Raw genomic sequence first — 22815 nt, 5'->3', positions numbered from 1 at the left:
GATCATGTTGATCGTCTGGTGCGGGGGATCTTCTCCTGCTTTTGAGGGTTCCGCGTTATCACGGTTGCGACCGTAGTTGTTCTTGGTCCGGTCACTTAAGAATTCTCTGATATGTCTATTCCTCAATAGTGTCGCCACTACGCAGATGTCGACAGTCCCCAACCCGGTGGCCATTCGTCACGTGGTACTCACATCACGAGTTGGGATCCCTCTGGCTGGGATCAGACCTCATCGACTTTGGGAACCGCGCTTCTTTGATGTTTCTCATAACCAATACAAACTCCACTATACTAAGGTTAAAATTGTATTCTGATAGCCTGGGGTAGGAAATATCCCGCTTACTCGACGCTTCTTTGTCCTGTAATAATTTCTTGTTCCGACCGCGATCAATTCTTCTATTGGTAACGAACCTGTCTGCCGATCGAAAACCAATGTCGCGTCCTTCGGCCCGTTTCTTAGGGCAAAACCCATCCCCTCGAAGACCATCTATCTGTGTTGAAATCATCTTTTAATTTTTCTTTATTCTTCTCTCGTCCTTTTGTCGACGACGGGAAGCCAACCTGATTATCTTTGATCCTCATCTTAGACTCGTATCGGTTGTGGACATCCCCGCAAGTCATCGCTTGGAACTCAAGCATGCTTTCCTTCAGTTTCTAGGAAGCGTCTGAACTTCTCGGATTCAGACCCTTGGTGAATGCTTCAGCCGCCCATTCATCCGGAACAGACGAGAGCAACATCCTTTTCTTTTGGAACCGGGTGACAAACTCCCGCAATAACTCGAGCTCTCCTCTTGCAATTCTGAATATGTCAGCCTTTCGGGCCTGCACCTTTCTGGCCCCCGCATGGGCCTTAATAAAAGAGTCTGCGTGCATCTCAAAGAAATCTATAGAATGCTCGAGTAACAGCGAATACCAAGTCAAGGCTCCCCTCGTGAGAGTCTCTCCAAATTTTTTTAGCAAAACAGATTTGATCTCGTGGGGAGCTAAATGATTCCCCTTCACCGCCATTGTATAGGTTGTAATATGCTCCTGTGGGTCTGAGGTTCCATCATACTTTAGCACGTCGGGCATTTTAAACCACATCGAGATTAATTGTGGCGTCGCGCTCGGTTTGTACGACAACTGAGTATACTTCTTTGAGTCTGGCCCTTTCACCACCAGTGGTGCGCCCGAGATTTGGTCTATACGGGCCTTCACTTCCCTCATAAACCGTAAGAGTTCGCTCTTGAAGGGATCGTTCTCATTATTGGGGGCGGATCCGCTCCCGCAGCCCCTCGGGGTGTTGTTGTCGACCCTCTGAGTTGCTTGATTCGCGGGAGCACCGGGAGGAACTGGACCTCGTCCATTCGCATTATTGGAAGCCCCCGACAATGCCTGCTTCAACTCTATCATAACCTTATCCTGCCATGTGGGATGGCCTAGAATGGTTGCTTGCTGCTCTTGCAGGACCCTTACCGCTTCAACGAGTTGCTCCTCTCCAGCGTTATCGGGAGTCGCCTCCCATACATATCGCGGGTACCGCCTGTCATGGACCGACGTAGCATCATTTCCCTCATTGCGGGTGTCACTGACTGAATTCTTATAATGAGGCTGGTCTCCTTAGGTCTCAAGATTGTGTGTGTTGTTAACACCATTATCTGCCATTTTTTATGATTTTTTTGCTAAGACAAATAACCAAAACATGTTAGTAAAAGAGGTAAGGATCAACTTAATTACACGGCTGTCTAGGCCCTATGATGGACGCCAAACTGTTTACCCGTAAAATGGTACAGTTGAATTTATACGTAGTTTCTAGAGAATTAATTCGATCCTGAATTAATAATATAATTGAGAAAATACGCAATACTTAGCCTTGAAACGAAGACAAAATAGCAGAAACAGTAATTCCGGGAGCAGAGCTTCCGGGCACAACAGCAATGAAATCAAGAAGTAAGAAGATAAAATTGTACAAAGCTTTGAATCGATTATAGCATAAGTTTACCAGAAAAGTCGTGTCCTTTACAATGATAATAGAGCTCACTATTTATAGATGTACCTAGGGAACAAGGTTCTAGGATCATGCCCTTCTTTAATGTCAATTATGAAGGCCATTGAAGAAGGTATAACAGTGAGCATAAATGAAAAATTCTCTGTAACAGGCAGTGTACTAAATGTTGTGGAATATTCTCCAGTAAATGCTACCGGGTGGAGGGTATTCATTGCATATTTACGAGTGTTATTCTTTTCGGTGACAACCGGAACAGTTGCCTTCGGTTTTAACTATCCCCCGCCTTAGGCTCCACGTGTCATTCTCTTAATGGCCACTTAGCATAACATATTTTACCCTATACAATAAGATTCCCTAAAATTAATTGGTGGATGTATAATACATATCTATAATCTATGTATAATATATAACTATGTGTAATCATTATATAATCTACATATACGACTAGAAAAAATAAATATTAAATTCAGTCCGCTATTTGTGTAAAGATCCCAAAACTTAAATGTTGTAAAATGGATTTTTCAGACAAAAATTCAACCCAGCCCATGGCAAACTCGTATATTTGAAAAATGTTCAAACAGTTAGAGAGGTTTATGCAATAATTTAATTAGTGTCAACCAGCAGATGCAATCAGTGATCAATTATTTAATTTCATATAAAAATTAGATAACTGAAATAGGTTATAGCTAATAATCCTTGATCAATTTTTGAAATTTTCAATAGCATTCTAGTGGGCAAAATGGCTGATATTCAAATCTCGTTGCAATGTTTTTAAATTAAAATATAAAATGACGTTGTAGCACAGAAATTGAATTAGGAAACTATTCGAGCTACCAAGTCCAGGTGAACTTACGCTTGCCTTCAACCTCCAATTTGTAGGAGTGTGGACTCGGTCCTCTACTTTAGATGGATTTATTTTGTATTGGTTGACAATGCGAAGAATATTTATGCTACCTAACAACAGATTTTCTATTACTAGGATAGGAGATAGTTTAATTATGATTTGGACATCAACAAATCAATAATTCCCTTTCCATATCCTCTTATTATCACAAGGGAACTCTTCTCACCCTGTAGGACTGGTAAAAATGGGTTGCAAAAGGGGCGAATGACACAAAGAAGATATTTTCGTGCTACTATTAATTTTTTTACTACGATGATAGAAGTTCTAGGAAAAAGTTTTTTTCTAACGCAGTATTTTTCAATATATATCTTAATAGGGTCAAAATATAAATGATTAGTTTGTAAATGATGGTTTACACTCATCCAACGTAATTTCTCTTGCAACAGCTGGACTCAAGCCCATTATCTTTTCACAGGCCTGGAAATACTGGGCTTTTCTTAATCTGGGCCTATATAAGGTCCGTACCCATCTAATCAGACAGCACTTTTCTGAAAATATAAAGTAGTGGGCTCGACACGATGGCCCGCACAAAGTACACGATCGAACCCCACTTGACTTTCACGCCTAGATATACTGGGCACGACTTTTAAGGCAGTTATTCCGCAGAAGCCCAATCTGGTAATTTCCGCATGCTCGACCGGTCGGCGCAATTCAAAGTCGCACCCACGAGCCACGAGGGTGGTCTTTTAAAGGAAACAGTAAATGTTTTCTTATCGATAAAATTCAGAATATGGCTATCTACATGTTTTATGTTTGGAATAACTTCAGACAACATGGATTGTTTTAAATTTCAGAATAAAAATGTATATAATTAAAAATTATATAAAGATAAACAATCTAAAACTACACTAAATTAATAATCTAGCTCACTAAATCATATGAGTACTTTTATATTCTATTATATTGATGTTTTACTGTCTGAAGAGTTAAATAATTATCTTTGTTAGTATTCTTTTTGTATTAATATATTTTGTATTATAAAGGTTATGATTTATATCACTCTTTTGTTATTTTTGATATGTATCATGTATTTTTTGGGAAAATCAATGTTCTTGTTAAAAGAAAAAAGTTTGAACGATTTGATCTTATTTTTTGAATAACACTTTCAATTTTAACTGAATGAGTAATACTACTCTTCATACTTGCAATTAACTTTCAATTTCACCGAAATTTGATTTGAAGATGAAGTTATGTTTGGTAATAATTTTTGTAACATATTTGGATGTACTTATTTCAAAATCATGAAACATGATTTATACCACATAATTTATAAAAAATATCAAAATCACCCCGACTTGATTATCCTACTTGAAACAAACAATCAAACATGCTGATTGTTTAACTGTACGAACAATCTCTAATAGAAGTTGTAGTGACTCCTTTAGGTAAATGTATAAATTGTAGATCTCAACAGTGAATATCAAAATTATAGTCCAAAGCCACTCAATTAGATGGTGGATAGTTGTAGGTGTTACCTAGGTTTAATAACTGATTGTAGTCCTTTTATAAATTTTAAAAATATAGGGTAAATTTATAAAAGTTAAAAATACTAATTTTTTCATTTTTCAATTGAAAAACTGGCAGTCGTCAATTTTTCAAATTCGAAAATGCATTTTTAATTATTTTGAATTTCTTTTTTGAAAAAAGGAAATAATTCTTTTGTCCAAACGGGGTCTTATCCAATTAGATTTTAACATTCACTCTAAAAGCTTATAAAATAGATTAATATCTTAAATCTCGTGTCTAAAGGATCATTTTAGTAGATCAATGGCATTTTCGTACTTCCATCTAAAAATCTAAGCACCATACTTCTTAGTTCTCTTCTCAACTCAGTCACCTACTGCTCCCGACAAGTCTCTGTCCCTTCACTCCTTAACTATTCACCGCAACTGGACCCCACACCATCTTTCTCTCTTTCTATATTACTACCCTTCATTTTGAACCCAAAAAGAGTAAAAAAAAAAGTTGTTCCTCCTCGCTGTGCAAACAAACACCTCCATTTCAAGAGAGAGTGAACAGTGATGTCGTCAGGTGGTGGTTACAGAAACGGTACTCACAAGGCGCCGAATCTCCCTACTTCGTCTTCCTTCAAATCGAAGCTTCCGACATCGGCTTCTTCCAACGGCCGCCGCAGTAGTACTATTGACGCATGTGAGTTCCGAATTTTCTAGAAGATTCAATCAATGTACTAGTTGCTTTCTGGTTGTGGATCGAGTTTATTTCGCCAATTGGTTTTTCAAGTCGTCGAATTCACTGATTGATTCTGCTCTGTGTGTCTGTTTGTGTGTGTTAGAGATTGTGCTTTTTAGTGGTTTAGGTTAGTGTTAATTGGACGATGTGACGTTGAGTATACATTTTGCTAGTTGATAACTGATATTGAAGCTTGATTTAAATGCTGCATTGGTATTCTTTTTTATAGTTGTGAATTTCGGAAGTGACATTTTGTTTTGTTTTTGTTTTTTAAATATCGCCAATTAGGTATATTGGTGCTTCAAGCCTTAAAACTTTTACGTGCACCGAATCAATGTGTAAGTTCGCACATATTTATTGTTACGCGGCGCCCTCCTGAAGTTCCTTGGAAGGGCGACGTAAGGCTAAGCAACCGATGTCAGTACGGTTGCTGTCCGCCAACTGAGGTCCCCTCCGTACGCTAGACTAGATTGTCAGTGCCGTACGGGAAAACCAATGTCATGAGCAATTGAAAGAGAGCAGAAAAGAGAATTGAGAATGAAAGAAAGCTTGATTGCATTGAATGAAAGCTATTATAGAAAAACAAGACGGTGTCGGGAGGAGAGACACCAGTACAGAGAATTGTTTGCTTGCTTGAAAGTTTTGATTGCTTGGTCCCCCTTAATAATGCTTAAAAAAAAATAAACCAAAGTTACATGACTAGACCTATGAAAGCTGGAAAATCACACTTAAAGAAAATGCAGCAAAACTACTCTATATTTTACAATGAAAAGGACTTAGTCTTCTACAAAGCAGAAACAAGTCCGTTGGCAGCAGCTTTGTCTTTAGCATCAGGGTCTGCGCGCGCGGCATTGTCTACGCGCGCGGCGCTGCTGGCATCTGCCTGTGGCTGGGCGCTGGCGATGGCTATCGGTGGGGCGACAGAGGCACATGCGCGCTTGTCACTTGGAGCTGCCGAGACCACGGGGCCGACCGTGGCGACGGGCGTTGCGAAGCTGGCCAGGACGCCACGGGGCGCGTCCAAGGGGTCATGGGGCATGGTTGGAAAGCCGCCCATGACATTCTCCCCCACCTGAGTTGGCGACGTCCTCAGTGCCTTTCTTGCAAGGTAATCATCAACCAGGCTCTTGTAGGCTTTGAGATTTGTTCCTCTCTCCCAAGTATTCTCCTCTGCATCACATCCCTGCCATTTCACCAAGAACTCCTGGTGATCTTTTCTTGAGGCGTGAATCACTCGATCATCAAGAATAGCTTCAGCACGCCTTTTCCCAGTTGAATTGGGACCTCAAATACTTGGTATTGTGAGTTGGCTTCGTGAAGGATCCTCCATATCTTCCCGAAAAGGTTTCAGGAGACTGACATGGAAAACAGGATGGATTTTCTACCAAGCTGGGGTATCCACCCGGTATGCAACTTTCCCAATGCGCCTTTCAATGGACAAGGGTCCAATATATTTTTGCAATAGGCGAGGGTCATGGACCCCTGCAAACAAGTACCGCTTTGGGATTTTGACCATCACTTTGTCTCCCACCTGGTATTCAACAAAGCGGCGATTCTGATCAGCATGCCTCTTCATCCGCTTTTGGGCTTTGACGAGATAGCTCCGCACTATCTCCAAATTTTGTTTCCATTCTTTTGAGAAGCTAGCAGCCCGAGGAGATTTTGACATATTTGGTGCGTTCACTGTGTGTGGGAGTAGCGGTTGCTGTCCGGTAACAATTTCAAAAGCGCTTTTGTTGGTACTTGAGCTCTTCTGTGAATTGAAACACAGTTGAGCAGCATCCAGAAGTTTCACCCAGTTCTTCTGTGATCCGATCACAAAGTGCCGGAGATATTCCTCTAGCATGCCATTGAATCGCTCCGTCTGGCCATCAGATTGCGGATGAAAACTTGAGCTATGACTCAATTTTGACCCGAGACACTTAAAGAGTTGGGTCCAAAAATTGCTAGTGAAGCGTGAGTCGCGATCACTAACAATGTCTTTAGGAAGGCCCCAATATTTGACGACATGAGAGAAGAATAGCCGAGCTGTATCTTCTGATATATATTGTGGGGCTGCTATAAAGGTAGCATACTTGGAAAACCGATCCACCACAACCAAGATAGTTGTGAGATCTCCGACCTTGGGCAATCTGGTGATGAAGTCCTGGGAAACGCTTTCCCAAGGTCTTTTTGGAACAGCTAGTGGTTCCAAGAGCCCTGCCTGCGTCAAGCGGTCTGACTTGTCTTTCTGGCATACTAGACAAGTCTTCACATACTGAGCGACGTCATCGACCATTTGAGGCCAATAATATGCACGGCGAAGCAATGCCATGGTGCGTTCCTCGCCGGGATGACCGGCCCACAGAGTATCGTGGCATTCCGCTAGAAGAGTCCGTCGCAGATCTCCTCCTTTAGGAACATAAAGTCGGTTCCCTTTCACCTTAAGGAAACCATCTTCGGTGTAGAACTGGCGAGTCTTGCCCTGTCCTACCAAATCAACCAAATACTGTGCAGCAGGATCCTTGATGAGTAGATCTTGTATCTGGTCTTTTATGGTGATGGTTACTTCGCTTCCCTTTAGGGCGGCGAGTACACACACCGATGCTAGATCAGCTCTCTGACTGAGTGCATCAGCAACATGATTGGTCTTCCCACTTCGGTACTCCAGGTTGAAGTGAAATTCCGCTAGGAGTTCCTGCCACCTAGCCTGTCGACCATTCAGCTTTGGCTGGGTCATGAAATGGCTAACGGTTGTGTTGTCTGTCTTGACCACGAATGGGGTTCCTAGCAGATAATGCCTCCAAAGGCGTAAGCAATGAACGACAGCCAATAATTCTTTCTCATGGGCGGCATAGCGCCGCTCTGCATCCTTCAGCTTCCGGCTCTCGTATGCTACGGGATGCCCTTCTTGTAGCAATACTCCACCAAGTGCATAGTCGGAGGCATCCATTTGCACTTCGAATGGTTTGGCCAAGTCAGGGAGGGCCAAGACTGGGCTACTAGACATAGCCATTTTCAATGCATCGAAGGCCTCTGCCCGCTTGGGGCCCCAATCCCACGGTGTGACCTTCTTGAGGAGTTCTGTCAGCGGCACTGCAATGAGGGAGTAACTTTTCACAAAACGCCGATAGAAGTTGCATAGGCCAAGGAACGACCTCAAGGCGTGGATATCCTTAGGAGGCGGCCATTCTGTGATGGCCTGAATCTTTTGCTGGTCCATCTTGATCCGCCCTTCCTCGATGACATGTCCGAGGAAGTCAATTTGTTTCTGAGCAAAGGAGCACTTGGATAGCTTTGCATATAATTCGTGCTCCCGCAATCGGGCTAGGACCTTCCGCAAATGCTCCAGGTGTTCTTCTAGTGTCTGGCTATATACCACAATGTCATCCAAATAAACCACGACGAATTCATCAATGTATTCTCGGAAGACCTGGTTCATCAAGGTGCAAAATGTGGCTGGTGCGTTAGTCAAGCCAAAGGGCATAACCAGGAAGTCGTACGACCCATATCTTGTCACACAGGTCGTCTTGTGCTCATCACCCTCTGCAATCCGAACTTGCCAATAACCTGTCCTCAGGTCTATTTTGGTGAATACCGTTGCACCACCCAGTCTATCAAACAAGTCTGCCATTAGCGGAATAGGGTACTTATTTTCACGGTGATTTTGTTTAGAGCCCGGTAATCCATGCAGAGTCGTAAACTACCATCATGTTTCTTTTGGAATAGCACAGGGGACCCGTATGGGGACTTGGAGGGCACGATGATCCCTGTGTCTAGCATTTCCGTCAATTGTCTCCGAAGCTCGGTGAGTTCGGGTTGTGACATTCTGTACGGCGCCCGGGCAGGTAGCTTCGCACCCGGCACCAACTCGATCTCATGGTCCACAGTTCGCCTAGGCGGAAGACGCTTTGGCATGTCTTGTGGCATGATGTCTTCAAATTCCAGAAGCAACTCCTTCACGGGTGCAGGAATGGGACTCGAGGAGCGTTCTATATCTTCCATGCAGAGGGTAGCCAGGAACGTGGGTTCATGTCTTTTTACCCCTTCTTCAACTGCAAGGCCGAGATATTCTCGGCGGCCATCTTCATGGGAATGCACGGAATAATGCAGGGCTTAGCTCCGTTTTCTCCCATCATCAGTAGCAAGTCTGCATACGGTGCCGGCATGGTATTGGTCTGTCTCAGGAATTCCAACCCCACTATCAACTCGAAGTCATCTATAATCACCACGCGCAGGTTGAACTTTCCTTCATAAGGGCCAAGTTTCACCGGTACTTCTTTGGCTATTCCACCCACTGGCTGAGGTGGTGAGTTGATAGCCTTGACACGACCTTTGCCCTTTCCTACAACTAGGCCAAGGCGCTCCACCTGAGTCGAGGCTAAGTAGTTGTGGGTAGCACCCGTGTCTATCATCGCCCGAATGGGCTTGCCATTTACCTTCATATCAACGAACATTAAGGTTCTCTCTTGATGGGGAGGAGTCCTTTCGTTCGCCTTCTTTTTCCCTTTCTTGGCGATTGGACAGGGGTCCTTTTTCTTACGGATACCAGCACTGGTTCCCGCTAGGGGCTCAGAAAAAGAGCCAACAATGGCATTGAATGCACCAACTGGTTCGGTCTGGTCCGTATCATCGGCATCGTCATCCGTCCAATCCTCAAAAGCTTGATGGGCGTTCATCTGTGCATGCGGGCATTCATTGTTCCAATGTGGTCCGCCGCAATGACGGCATCATGAGGGGGGTTTCCTCCCCCGATCATTGTTGTTAGATGCAGCACTAGTACTGCTTGAGGAGGGAGCCTTAGATTTGGCTGCACTCCGGTCTCCTCCATTTCTGCTAGGGCCACCAGTGTTCGGCTGGCCTCCTTTGTATCCTCCTCGGACAGGCTGTTGAGGCCTGTCCTTCCGGGCTTCCACTTGATAATCCCCAAGGCACTCTACTGCTTGGATTGCCTTAGGTAACGTGTCTAACCTTTGTCTTTGCAACTCCATGCGGGCATAAGGTTTCAACCCTTCCAGGAAGGTGAATAGTTTGTCTTTGTCCCCCATGTCGCGGATGTTCAGCATGAGCGCAGAGAATTCCCGCACGTAATCCCGCACTGATTTGGTCTGGCGGAGCTCCCGTAGCTTTCTCCTAGCATTGTACTCAACATTTTCGGGGAAGAACTGCAGGCGTATGGCTGCCTTCAGTTCTGCCCATGTCTCGAGGGCATCTTCACCAGCCTTGATGACTTCGTATTTCACCCGCTACCAGAGTTTGGCATCACCCTGAAGATACATGGCAGCAGTTGCTACTTTCTTGGCTTCTTGTAGGCCCCCCACGGCATCGAAGTATTGTTCGATGTCGAAGATGAAGTTTTCCACTTCTTTGGCATTCCGAGCTCCACTGTAAGGCTTTGGCTCAGGAATTTTCAGTTTTTGGGCCACAGGGGCGAGGTTCACAATACCCCCGATTTGGTTTCCACCTCCTCGAAGCAGGCCTTGTAACGCAGCATTGACAACGTTGAACTGGCCTGTCAAGTTGTCTATAGTTTGTTGTATGGCAGTCACCCTATCTGCCTCTTGTGCCCTATTGGCTAAATCCTCGTCGCGCTCCTGTTGGAGGACCTCAAATTTACCAAAAATTTCGGCTGCCTCTATGGCTGCCGTTTGCCAGTCTCCTTCAGAGTCGCGACTGATATTTTCTATGTCAACTTCGGCCTGGATCGAGTCTGCGGTCCAGGTCGTCCAACCTTTGCACTAGGCTGGTCTTTAGATCGGGCACCATTTCCACGATGGGCCGTAATGCGTCAACCGTTCCCTCAAGGGTCGCGATGCGATCCCCATAATTCACCATGGTCAGAAATGGTGGTAATTGCAATGTAATCCCTCGTCCGATGTCGAGCCTAGGCTCTGATACCAACTGTTACGCGGCGCCTTCCTGAAGTTCCTTGGAAGGGCGACGTAAGGCTAAGCAACCGATGTCAGTACGGTTGTTGTCTGCCAACTGAGGTCCCCTCCGTACGCTAGACTAGATTGTCAGTGCCGTACGGGAAAACCAATGTCATGAACAATTGAAAGAGAGCAGAAAAGAGAATTGAGAATGAAAGAAAGCTTGATTGCATTGAATGAAAGCTATTGCAGAAAAACAAGACGGTGTCGGGGGGAGAGACACCAGTACAGAGAATTGTTTGCTTGCTTGAAAGTTTTGATTGCTTGGCCCCCCTTAATAATGCTTAAAAAAAATAAACCAAAGTTACATGACTAGACCTATGAAAGCTGGAAAATCACACTTAAAGAAAATGCAGCAAAACTACTCTATATTTACAATGAAAAGGACTTAGTCTTCTACAAAGCAGAAACAAGTCCGTTGGCAGCAACTTTGTCTTTAGCATCAGGGTCTGCGCGCGCGGCGCTGCTGGCATCTGCCTGTGGCTGGGCGCTGGCGATGGCTATCGGTGGGGCGACAGAGGCACATGCGCGCTTGTCACTTGGAGCTGCCGAGACCACGGGGCGTACCGTGGCGAGGGGCGTTGGGAAGCTGGCCAGGACGCCACGGGGCGCGTCCAAGGGGTCATGGGGCATGGTTGGAAAGCCGCCCATGACATTATGTATGTCTTTTGATTGTATATGCATAGGAATGTAAAAGTGTGGTAGATTAGCTCGTATTTGGGGGTTAAATAAAAAACTCCAGTAATTTATGTCTTTTGATTGTATGTCTTTTGATTGTATACATTATCGCTAATCTACCACACTTTTACATTCCTATGCATATACAATCAAAAGACATACATTATCGCTTTGATGCTAGGTGAAGTTTGTCTGATTCATGAACGAGTTTCCATCAATGTAGTTTCAATCTGGTTGAGGATCGAGTTAATTTTTCTAATTGGATTTTCAGAGTTGTGTTAGAAATTGTGCCTTTTCGCTTTCACTGGCTTCCTTCTATTGGACGATGTGATGTTATGGACTGATTTTGTTAGTTGACACCGGGGCTTGATTTATATGCTAGGCTGCTACTTCAAGTCTTTCAACTTTCCCGTGCACCTAATCATTGTCTATGTTTTCTTAGATTTATGGATGTATATGCATAGGAATGTACAGTGTGGTAGATTAGCTCGTACTAGGGTTTAAATTAGAAACTCCAGTGGCGGCTTTGATGCTAAGAATTTGAACAAAAGTAACTGTGTTGAACTATGTGTGACTGTTGACACGGGAAATGGGGAATGGGTTGGGAACTCCCGCAACACCAATCATTTCTTAAAATTTTCTAGTTTTTTCCCCCTTTATTATAGCATCAATAACTTTCTTTAGTAACTGTTTTCAGAGATACGAGTTATAGTTGATAGGCATAATTAATGAAGCATAATCAAAACTGTGGTAAAACTTGTCTTATTTTATGAATAGAATGATGTTAACCGATGAATAGAAGGGGAGCCTTGGCGTAACTGGTAAAGTTGTTGCCATGTGACCAAAAGGTCACGGGTTCAAGCCGTGGAAACAACGTCTTGCAGAAATACAGGGTAAGGCCGCGTACGATATACCCTTGTGGTCCGACCCTTCCCCGCGCATAGCGGGAGCTTAGTGCACCGGATTGCCCTTTTTAAATTTAAGGAACAGGTTCGTAAATTTCGGAAGGGTAAAAATTGAAAGTAGGTCTTATTATTTGGAATGTGTAAAGGGAACATAATTTATTATTCCCTTCAGTCTTATTTATTCAATCTGTTTAACTAGCACAGATAAAAAGCATTGGTCTTTGTATGCTTGATTGTGTATGGTTGCGTACTGCTTGAAATGTTTCTCTAATAAATTAATCTCCCAGAATAAAAGACTAAGAAAATAAGGTTTGTTTTGGTTGAAAGTTGAAGACAGTCAGACATACTTGCATAATAAACAAGTGTATAGATATGGAATATTTATTGGAATGATATCACATCAAGAACTATATGACAGATTTGGTGATTTTTAGTGATTTCTCTTGTTGTTAAGAGTATTTTATGTTACGGTCATCCTTTCTGCTGGCTTAAGCTGCACAACTCAGATTCTTCTGTTTTCTCTTGCTTCGATATATGTGAATATGCATGTTTGTTTTGATTTGTCTAAATAGTGTCTGGAAGAGTTCGAGTTGCTATCAGATTACGTCCTCGAAATGCCGAGGAATTGGCAGCAGATGCAGATTTTGCTGATTGCGTTGAGATACAGCCGGAGGTTGTCCCCCTTTTCATTTTCCCGAGAAGCTTTTTTTAGTGAGTAGCTAGAGTATGATGCAAATTTATTCTTTTTCACTGCCAGCTCAAAAGGTTGAAACTTAGGAAAAACAATTGGGATTCAGATACATACGAGTTTGATGAGGTGTTCACCGAGTTTGCATCCCAAAAGCGTGTCTATGAAGTTGTTGCAAAACCTGTTGTTGAGGTTTGTTGCTTTCTTTTTTGATAAGGGAGGTTTGTTGCTTTATTTTGTATTATATTTGTTACCTTGACCAATTTGAAGCTAACTATGCCTAGGGAAGAAACCACTGATGCCAAATAACTAGCCCATCCCCAACATAAATCTTTTTTCAAGGGGTGATATTTGTGGATGATAAATTGTAATTTTGACAAAAAGAGAGTTCTTGAATAATGGAGGTCTGGGCGAATAATTCATATACCATTAACTAGGTGATAGCTAGTGGGGACCCAGATTAGAAGACAACATTTGGCTCCTTCAGTATCCATCTTTGACAAACTATGTTTCGATCCTGAAATTAAGTATAGGTGGACTTAACACAATAACTTATTGTTCGTGCAGCTATTCTTCACTGTTGTAGACCATTTCTTCACATTAAGTGCAACAAAATATATGATCTTATGACGACGATGTTGATTGTGGTAACAGTACATGTCATGTTACATAAATTTATTATGAGAGATGTGAAAGTTCATACAAGTCAAAAATAGTCAGGTGTTGATGTATTCTTTGTTATAATTAACATGATTAATTACTTACAAACGGTTGGACAAAGTATGTAAGGACGCCTTGAGAATGTAAATTTTACCATATTCGTATGCTATCTTTCTGTGATAATGTTTATGAACACTCTTTCTTCTCTTTTTGCCCATTTTACTAGAGTGTCTTGGACGGTTACAATGGAACAGTGATGGCATATGGTCAGACCGGCACAGGGAAGACTTATACCCTTGGACGATTAGGTGATGAAGATGCCTCTGCTCGCGGTATCATGGTTCGTTCAATGGAAGACATATTTGCAAATATCTGCTTGGAGACCGATTCAGTTTCAGTCTCGTACTTACAGGTTGGAATATTTTTCTTAAATCTATCGGCAACTACATTGTTCTTGTGCATCTTTTGCTTGCTGGCTGGCTACTGCTCATGACCACAATCAATTTGCAACGAAAAGATGTGTCAAGTGTTATCTGAATATCCTGGTTTGCATGCAGCTTTACATGGAAACAATTCAGGACCTCCTAAATCCTGCTAATGACAACATCCCCATAGTTGAAGACCAAAAAACTGGTGATGTGTCTTTACCAGGGGCAACAATAGTGGAGGTCCGGGACCAGCAAAGTTTTGTTGAACTGCTACGGGTTGGGGAAGCTCATAGATATGCTGCTAACACAAAGCTGAATACTGAATCTTCCCGAAGTCATGCTATTCTCTTGGTAAATCAGGAATTACATATTTCATCTCTCCAATTAATTGCATTATTTATCAACATCAATCAATCAACAGTACCTTTGTTGGTGGTATAAGTCCTCTGTCTGTTTCACTCTATTCGGGCCCATTTTGTTGCACTGTTCAATAATTATTAGGGTTCTCTAAAGATAGAGGTTTCTAACTACAAATCTGTATAAAGTATATCAGTATAAACATGTTTCATTTGGAATTTGTGTTGTTATTTTATTGTAGGTACATATTAAGAGGTCAGTTCCTGGAAGAGAAGCTGATTTTTCTGCTGAAACAGATCATTCCTCTCACTTAACAACCAATTATAAGCCGCCGATGTTGAGAAAAGGCAAACTAGTTCTTGTAGATCTTGCTGGTTCTGAGCGTGTAAACAAGTCAGGTATACTCAACAGTGGGCCTCCCAAATTGAGTAGTAAATCTTAGTTACTGGTTTGAGATTTTTCCGAGTAACCTCTTCTCTAATTTAAGAATATTTCTATCTATGTGCTTTTAATGTATGCTTTATTTCTTTTAGTCTTTAGCTTTATATTCTTTGTTGTGTGGGTGAAAAGATTCACATTGGCTCATCTGCTTTTTTGTAAAAGATTAAGAGAAAACCATGACTGCAAGAAGATCCTGTACTCATTGTTTGTTAGAGCAACATCAAGATAAAGTCTTGCTCTAATTATAGGTATCGCAAGGTGTGTCAGCGGCCAGTCTGCAGGATATATGGTTTAAGAGAAGAAAAATTGGAGTGAAATATGGTTGTAGTAGAACAGAAGAAATATGCACTTTTGCATAACATAAAAATATTAGAAGGGGAAAAATGGAAAGGGAGGAATAATTTATTAACCTAAATAAAAATAAAGGTTCTTATTGCCGGAGGTATGTAGATGTAGCAAGTCTTCTGGTTATTGCATGTAATTTGGTCTTTTGATTTGTAAACTGACTACATGTCCTTTCCTTATGTCCTGTAGGAAGCGAAGGGCACATGTTGGAGGAAGCAAAGTCCATCAATCTTTCACTAAGTGCCCTAGGGAAGTGCATAAATGCGTTGGCCGAAAATAGTGCTCATGTACCTGTCAGAGATTCGAAACTTACGCGGTTGCTTAAAGATTCATTTGGAGGTGGGCTTATATTTTCTGTTTCTTGTGTCTGTACATATACATGGAAATGTTTAGAGGTATCTTTATATCAACAGATATAACTGAGTGTACTGCCTTTACAAATGGGCTATACCAGTTTCTAGAATTGTGTACATTCTGGTTTGGCCTTTTCTTACCCAAGGATGCCAACATTTTTACTAAGATATGCTCTTTTAACTGTTTCAAGAGCTAGGAGGCGATATTCTTTCTTACTTATTCACCCAAAAAAAAAAAGAAAAAAAAGAGCTAGGAGTCAATATCTTAGTTGTTCAAGAAGTTCAATCATGTTGGTTTACTTGAAGTTCAATCATGTTGGTTTACTTCCTGTGATTTTCCAGGAACGTCAAGAACCTCATTAGTTATCACCATTGGGCCATCACCTAGGCATAGAGCAGAAACATCAAGTACCATTTTGTTTGGACAGAGAGTGAGTTCTCCATTCGGAATAATTTGTGTGGATAGGTTGTACTGCTGCCTATGTGTGCCAAGATAGTTTTATCCTTTCGTGCAGGCTATGAAGGTGGAAAACATGTTGAAGATTAAGGAAGAATTCGATTACAAAAGTTTGTCAAAAAGGCTCGAGGTGCAAGTAGACAAACTTATTGCTGAAAATGAAAGACTACAGAAAGCTTTTGAGGCCGAGGTTGAACGAATTAGATTAGAAGCACAGAAGCATGTCTCAGAGGCTGAAAGGAACTATGCTGAAGCCCTGAAGGTAGTTTGTCTTTCTTTGTTCTCATGACGTTGCAAGTTTTTTGCTGTAATTAATAATTAGATTGGGAATTGGTTTAAATCAAGAACCACATATTGGTGGAGTGCACCACTTTACTGTAACACTTTTGATTATATGTGCCTAGTTTTGTTACCAATTGCTTATGTTAAAAGAAGGAAATAGTTATACTCTCTTTTGATGCATGTAAATAGATCAGGGCTTTTGCAGTTAGTTTTGCTCGGATAAAAATATTTTTGCTCTCTTTAATGAATCTCATTTAGTTTGTCTTTTGACTTTAGAAAGTCTATATCAATCGACTACCCCTCAATCCCAAACTAGTTGGGTTAAGCTTTATCATCATTATTTAATTATTTTTATGTTGGTAGCTTGGCTACCATAACCCTCCTCCTTTATTTGGACTTGGGACCGGCTACGCTATGCAAAACTCACATATACGGAGCTGACTTCATAAAGTCGATTAGTTAAACTAATAAGTAATAAGATGAGAGACGACAAATAAATGAAGATGATTTCATTGGCTGATTGAGGTATTACTGTCATAATACTTGTACACAAAAAAGTTAGTACGGTCATAACACTAATATTGAATAAGATTTGAGTTGTATGTTGATGGAATCTGACTAGGATTCGAGATTGTACCTACTGGAATTATGATTCAACTATTCTGGAATACAATTCTGCTTTACTTGCAGGAGGAGAAAATAAAATGTCAGATGGAATATATGGAATCAATCAAGAAGTTGGAGGAGAAGTGGAGCCTTAATCAACAAAAGCACACAAACAATGTAAGAACTGATGGAACATATATCACAGAGGTCATCTGGTTTTTGTTACTCTGCTTTTTCCTGTTATTTATCATCATCATTATTAATTTTATTTTTGTTGTGTTGTTGATGATGGCTATCATTAATGTTGTAGAAGTATCAAGGTTATACTTCACAAAGAGTCGGTTTCTGGAAAAGGAAATACTTTAATTCAAAAGTAGCATCTAATTCTATAGTTGATACAATCACCGTATAAAAAAAAATAAAAAATTTCTTATAGTTGATACAATTCAATTATTAAGGTGGACTTCACAAAAGGTCTGTTTCTCAAAAAGGGAATTTTATAGTAGGAACACGTAGCATTTAGTTCTATTGTTGAAACAAGTAGCATCTTATCTGCTTTTTGTTTCCCATGTGACAGCTGAGGATCTAGAGTTACCTCCACCGGGAAGATATTCTTTTATAGAAGTCCTATACGTTTAAACTGTGGGAAGGCTTCACGCCTTCACCGAATAGGAGTGTAATAATCACTGCTCTGTTCCCATGCAAAGGTCAAGCAACAAATGGTAGAATTCATAACCCAGATCATTCAGCAGAAGCTGGTGGCGGAAATTGAGATGCACACATCAGAATAATCATTCTATTTAACACATTCCACCCACCCACCTGGGTAGTCGACTGGGTAAATCTTGAGGTATATAGCAGTAGAAACTGTAGAGAACTTCTAGGACTAGAGAACCTTATTTATTGAATATGGAGTGAGACTGGTCTAAGTGAGAGCGAATTGGATAGTGAGGGTTCATATAGCCAGCTCCAACTAGCTTGGATTGAGGCTTAGTTGTTGTTGGAAATCTCCTTTTCGTGTTTCTAATGAGCAATGTTATCAAAGGCGAAAAGCGCAAAAAAGCTCTAAGGTCTATTGGGGCTTTAAGCGCAAAGCGCAAATAAAGCGTGGGCTTTAATGAAGAAAAGAGCAAATGGAGAAAAACTATAAATATGTATGTGTAGTCCAAGACTAATATCTATAAGCATGAATTCAAAATATATGGACAAAGAAATTGAAGAAAATTTACGATAAAGTGAAATATCAATTGTTTAGTGTCGCCTCTTCAGAATTATGCTCATTGGCAAGGAAAAGTATGCCTTAGAGCCTTGATGCCAATACTGAAGCACCCGCTAAGCGAGGCGAAGCGCTCAACTTGCTTTGAGCCTCGCTTCAGGGCTTAAGCGCACCTTTGATAACACTGCTAATGAGTCTTCAAGATTATTGTGGATCAACAAAATCATGAAGACCGTCTGAAATTATAATAGAACCTTGGCGTCAGTAGCCCTCTATAAGTCTCTGTGTGAGCATGTATTGATTCAAGGCATAAATTGGGCTTTAGTTCAGAGGAAAGAGCAACATACTGCTGCTTGATTCTTTATTTTGTTTCCGATGATTAAATTGCTTCTTGTGCAGGGCCAGATGGGCTCTGGTAATGAGGAAATCTCTGAACTTAAGATGTTGCTTCAGCATGAAATGCTAACAAGAAAGGCGGCAGAAGAGGAAATCAACAAACTCAAGGATCAACTGGACAAGTTTACAAACCCAGGGGTATGCTCTTCATTGATAATCTTTTTTTAAACAGAACTGCTCGAATTCTCTGGAATGTAATTTAGGATTGAGCTGATGAATATGACTGATCAATGTGCACTGTAGTCAGCAGGTGGAAATTCTGATATTCTAAACCTCCAAAGCGTGCTGGAAGAAGAGATTCGTCAGAAGAAGAGACTGGAAGAAGAAGTGATTGTCTTACGTAGTCAATTTTCACAGCTAACTATGGAAGCTGGTCAAGTACAGTCTTTAACTTGCCTATAAGCTTGATTAGGTCTTTGCTATATATTCTACTTACTGCTGATATCTTGTTCTGTTTGCCGCACTTGACAATGTTCTGTGGTTTGTGAGAATTTGTGATTTGATGGATATGCTTATATCACCTTTTGCGTCTCTCCTTTTCCCTTTCCTCGCAATTCTTCCAATCAGTTTCACTTTCACTTTAATTGCCTGTTCTAGACAACAAGCTATCTGGGTAGAAGCAGAAATGGCACTGGACTTCCTGGGCTAGATTCTTTGTCTCCTCTTAAAAATCTGCATTGCAAAGATGCGGCTAATGGAGAGAGATCCTCAATCACCAATCTTCACGAGCAAGGTTCCAATATATTCTTCAGAGTATGTCCTTTTAATGTGCAAAGCAACTGAACACAATTTTCTCATTTCTCCTTCATGGGCATTACAGTTGGATTACATAAAATTTTGTCGCTGCTGGAGTCTGACGATGCTACCGTGCGGATTCATGCAGTGAAAGTAGTAGCTAATCTAGCAGCTGAAGGTAATCTATTTTCCACCCAAACTTCCCAAGTGCAGAAAGCAAAGTCTTGCGACGGCATATTTTCTCGCTTGCCACTTTACTTGACTTATTGGAAAAAAGAAGTGTATCGCTCATTTTTTGTTTCTTTGTACAAATTCAGTAAATTACTCCAACTTCTTGGTTGTTGAGTGTTTCCATATGTTATCCTTCAAGTTAAACATTTTGTCCTTGGTGGCTTCAGTAGGTCACTTAAAAGTGACTCTTATTGTTCACAACCTTCGCCTCTTAGATGGAATCAGGGATAAAAAGTATAGGGCTCTATGTGTGGTATACTGCTGTTTGTCATAGTTCGTCGTCTGATACATTTTTAATCCTGCCTTCAATATACCTGCAGAAGCGAATCAGGAAAAGATTGTAGAAGCTGGTGGTCTTACTTCATTACTGATGCTTCTTGGTAGTTCAGAGGATGAAACTATTCGCAGAATAGCAGCTGGTGCAATTGCAAATCTTGCAATGAGTGGTGATTCTCAATCTATCGATCTCATTTTCTTTTCCTCTTTATTTCCCCTGCAGAGGGTACTTTATGTCCTTATCGAGGCCCTTTGTCTGGTAAAACTACTATGTTCTGAGGATTAGTTTCTGTCTTTTCAGAAGCAAACCAGGAACTTATAATGACTCAAGGTGGGATTGCTCTGTTAGCGGTGACAGCTGCTGACGCTGAGGATCCTCAAACATTACGCATGGTTGCCGGAGCCATTGCTAATCTATGTGGTAACGGTAAGCTCATTCACTTTTCTGTAGGCTTACCCCTCTCCCCGTCCCCACTCCTCAGCCTTTCAGATCATGGTAGGAATAGCTCCATCTTTTTTACTACCATTTTCTCTGTGTTCATGAAACCAATGAGGCCCTACCGATTTAAGTGACTCTATCAAGCTGCAATTCATTCTTGTATTCAGTGAATTTAGCTTCAGTATGGTCCCGTGACTTCCTTGAAGGATTCCATCCAAGTTTTACTTTGTGGTCATGTAATCCTTCTTCTTCCGTCAATTAATCCAGCCCTTGATCGTGGTATATATTTGTATTCCAGATAAACTACAGACAAGACTCAGGTTTGAAGGTGGTATCAAGGCACTATTAGGGATGGTGAGATGTAGACATCCAGACGTTTTGTCACAAGTTGCACGGGGAATTGCAAATTTTGCAAAGTGCGAATCCAGATCTTCAGCTCAAGGTAAGTGCTGCACATGTCAATCTTGTTTATCAAATTACCATGTTTCTTAAGGTTGATCTGCTACAACAGGCCAGAACGCTGGGCGTTCTTCACTGTTAGAAGATGGTGCACTTCCATGGATTGTTCAAAATTCCAATAATGAAGCCTCAATGATCAGGCGCCATGTTGAACTGGCTCTCTGCCATTTGGCACAACATGGTATGCAATCCTATCCTACCAAAGAGTTTGGGATACATGCATTGCATTTCTCATCACTATACTTAACTTTAAGTTTCACCTGTCTCTTCCTATCCTCAGAGGTCAATGCAAAAGACATGATCAGTGGGGGAGCCCTTTGGGAGCTATATCGTATCTCACGTGATTGCTCTCGAGATGACATAAGGTCTCTTGCACGTCGAACTCTGACTTCAAGTCCGACTTTCCTAGCTGAAATGCGACGCTTGCGGATAGAGTTATAGTTAAGTTATTGGTTTCACTCCAGGGTCTTGAGGCAACACCTAAATCTTGAAATGCACATGCATAGTGTACATGAACAAGTTCCTGAAAAGTGATTGCTCACAATTTTGCATCGAGGGAGTGCATCAAGCAAAATCCTCTTAGAAGAAAAGTATCCACATTAAATAGTTTCTAGTGTGTAGTATTTCTATGTGCTCTTAAGTTTCAGTGAGAAGCTTACATTCTTTCATTTTTCTTTGGGTTCTGGGGTAGGAATTCATCCCTAAAGCGGTTGCTTCAGCTTCAATATTGTATTTTTGTAAGCATGTAATTATAATATAACTAATGAAATTGTTTTATTCTTCATTTGCGGAAGACTTGATTTCTGATTGATATAATGAAACTACTAAAGTTTTTTCAATTACCCCCTTCCCTCGTTGTCTACCTTCTATTAATTGCCGAAGATCGTTGTGATCTTGTTTGTAGAAACGGAAAAAATCTCTAGTGTCTTAAGTTAAAACCTGCCAAGTGAAGGTTTAGATATAAGTTGAGGATAAAAGAATATATTCCTTTGCGGTTTTTGGATGTTGTGCATGATATGCTGTGCTATTAAACTGTAGGTCCTATCCTCATGTGCTTTTACAACACCTAAGTTGAACCCTCTCTAACAAATGAGGTCATCAAGTGTAAGTGCTATTACTGTGAGACCGTGTGAGTTTGGGGAGTAGTACCTCCAACAACCCATTGTAAATGTGTAAAGAAAGCCATTCCAACATTTTCCTCTCTTTCTTTTGGTTGGGTGAAGGAGAAGAGGTAGAAGAAAGCCGGAAACCTTCAGTGACAATGACAACTCAGATTGACTCCAACATCATTTTCCCTTACTAATTTTTCAATAAGTTTTTAGCCTTTAGTTTCTTTTATATATGTAATTTGCAAAAAGAAGATGGAGATTTTGAATATCTATCTTTATAATCTAAATTGTAGCCTTCAAGTATAAAATCATCAGTCCTTGTTTTATATTGCTATATTTATTTGATTGAATGCTGGGACTTGGTGAGTATATTTCTATGGTATTCATAAATGGACTAATGGAATTTGTTGTATGAGACTAACATCTATAAAAAGAAAGACATGGTTGTGATTCTCTCGTTGACGTTGCATGAAACAGAAAAGGAAAAGAAGACGATTCGTACCAACCAAATGCATAATATATCTTTCAACTTGCACTATTTTGCAAGACCTATCGTTCTGTTAATTGTCTCACGAATTCCAGAAATCAAGCGATTATGAACAACAACGGGTCCTTATATAAATGATAGAGTTCAAAAAGAAATTTTGATTTCTTTCCCATATTTACGTACTGTTCTTTTTTTTTTCAAAAAATTTGATCAGTATAAGGATAAGAGCAAAGCAAACTCATAGTAGCGCTCTATAAGCGTATTTTCTTGACCATTCC

At 41.0% G+C, this 22815-nt stretch overlaps 1 protein-coding gene across 1 annotated transcript; it reads left to right on the top strand.

Moving 5' to 3' along the window:
- Positions 1-4648: 4648 nt before the first annotated feature.
- LOC107831324 (kinesin-like protein KIN-UB) lies at positions 4649-21725 on the top strand. Its single transcript, XM_016659085.2, has 19 exons — positions 4649-5041; positions 13145-13245; positions 13330-13452; positions 14147-14332; positions 14478-14699; positions 14947-15103; positions 15681-15830; positions 16187-16275; positions 16360-16563; positions 17274-17366; positions 18805-18939; positions 19045-19179; positions 19399-19534; positions 19622-19714; positions 20088-20213; positions 20345-20470; positions 20781-20924; positions 20994-21122; positions 21222-21725. The coding sequence occupies exons 1-19, from the start codon at positions 4912-4914 to the stop codon at positions 21380-21382; spliced, it is 2640 nt and encodes an 879-aa protein (XP_016514571.1). The 5' UTR covers positions 4649-4911; the 3' UTR covers positions 21383-21725.
- The last annotated feature ends 1090 nt before the right edge of the window (positions 21726-22815 follow it).

The sequence above is a fragment of the Nicotiana tabacum genome, chromosome 19 (genome assembly GCF_000715075.1).
Source record: "Nicotiana tabacum cultivar K326 chromosome 19, ASM71507v2, whole genome shotgun sequence".
Taxonomy (NCBI): domain Eukaryota; kingdom Viridiplantae; phylum Streptophyta; class Magnoliopsida; order Solanales; family Solanaceae; genus Nicotiana; species Nicotiana tabacum.
This window is presented reverse-complemented; position numbering and strand designations above follow the sequence as displayed.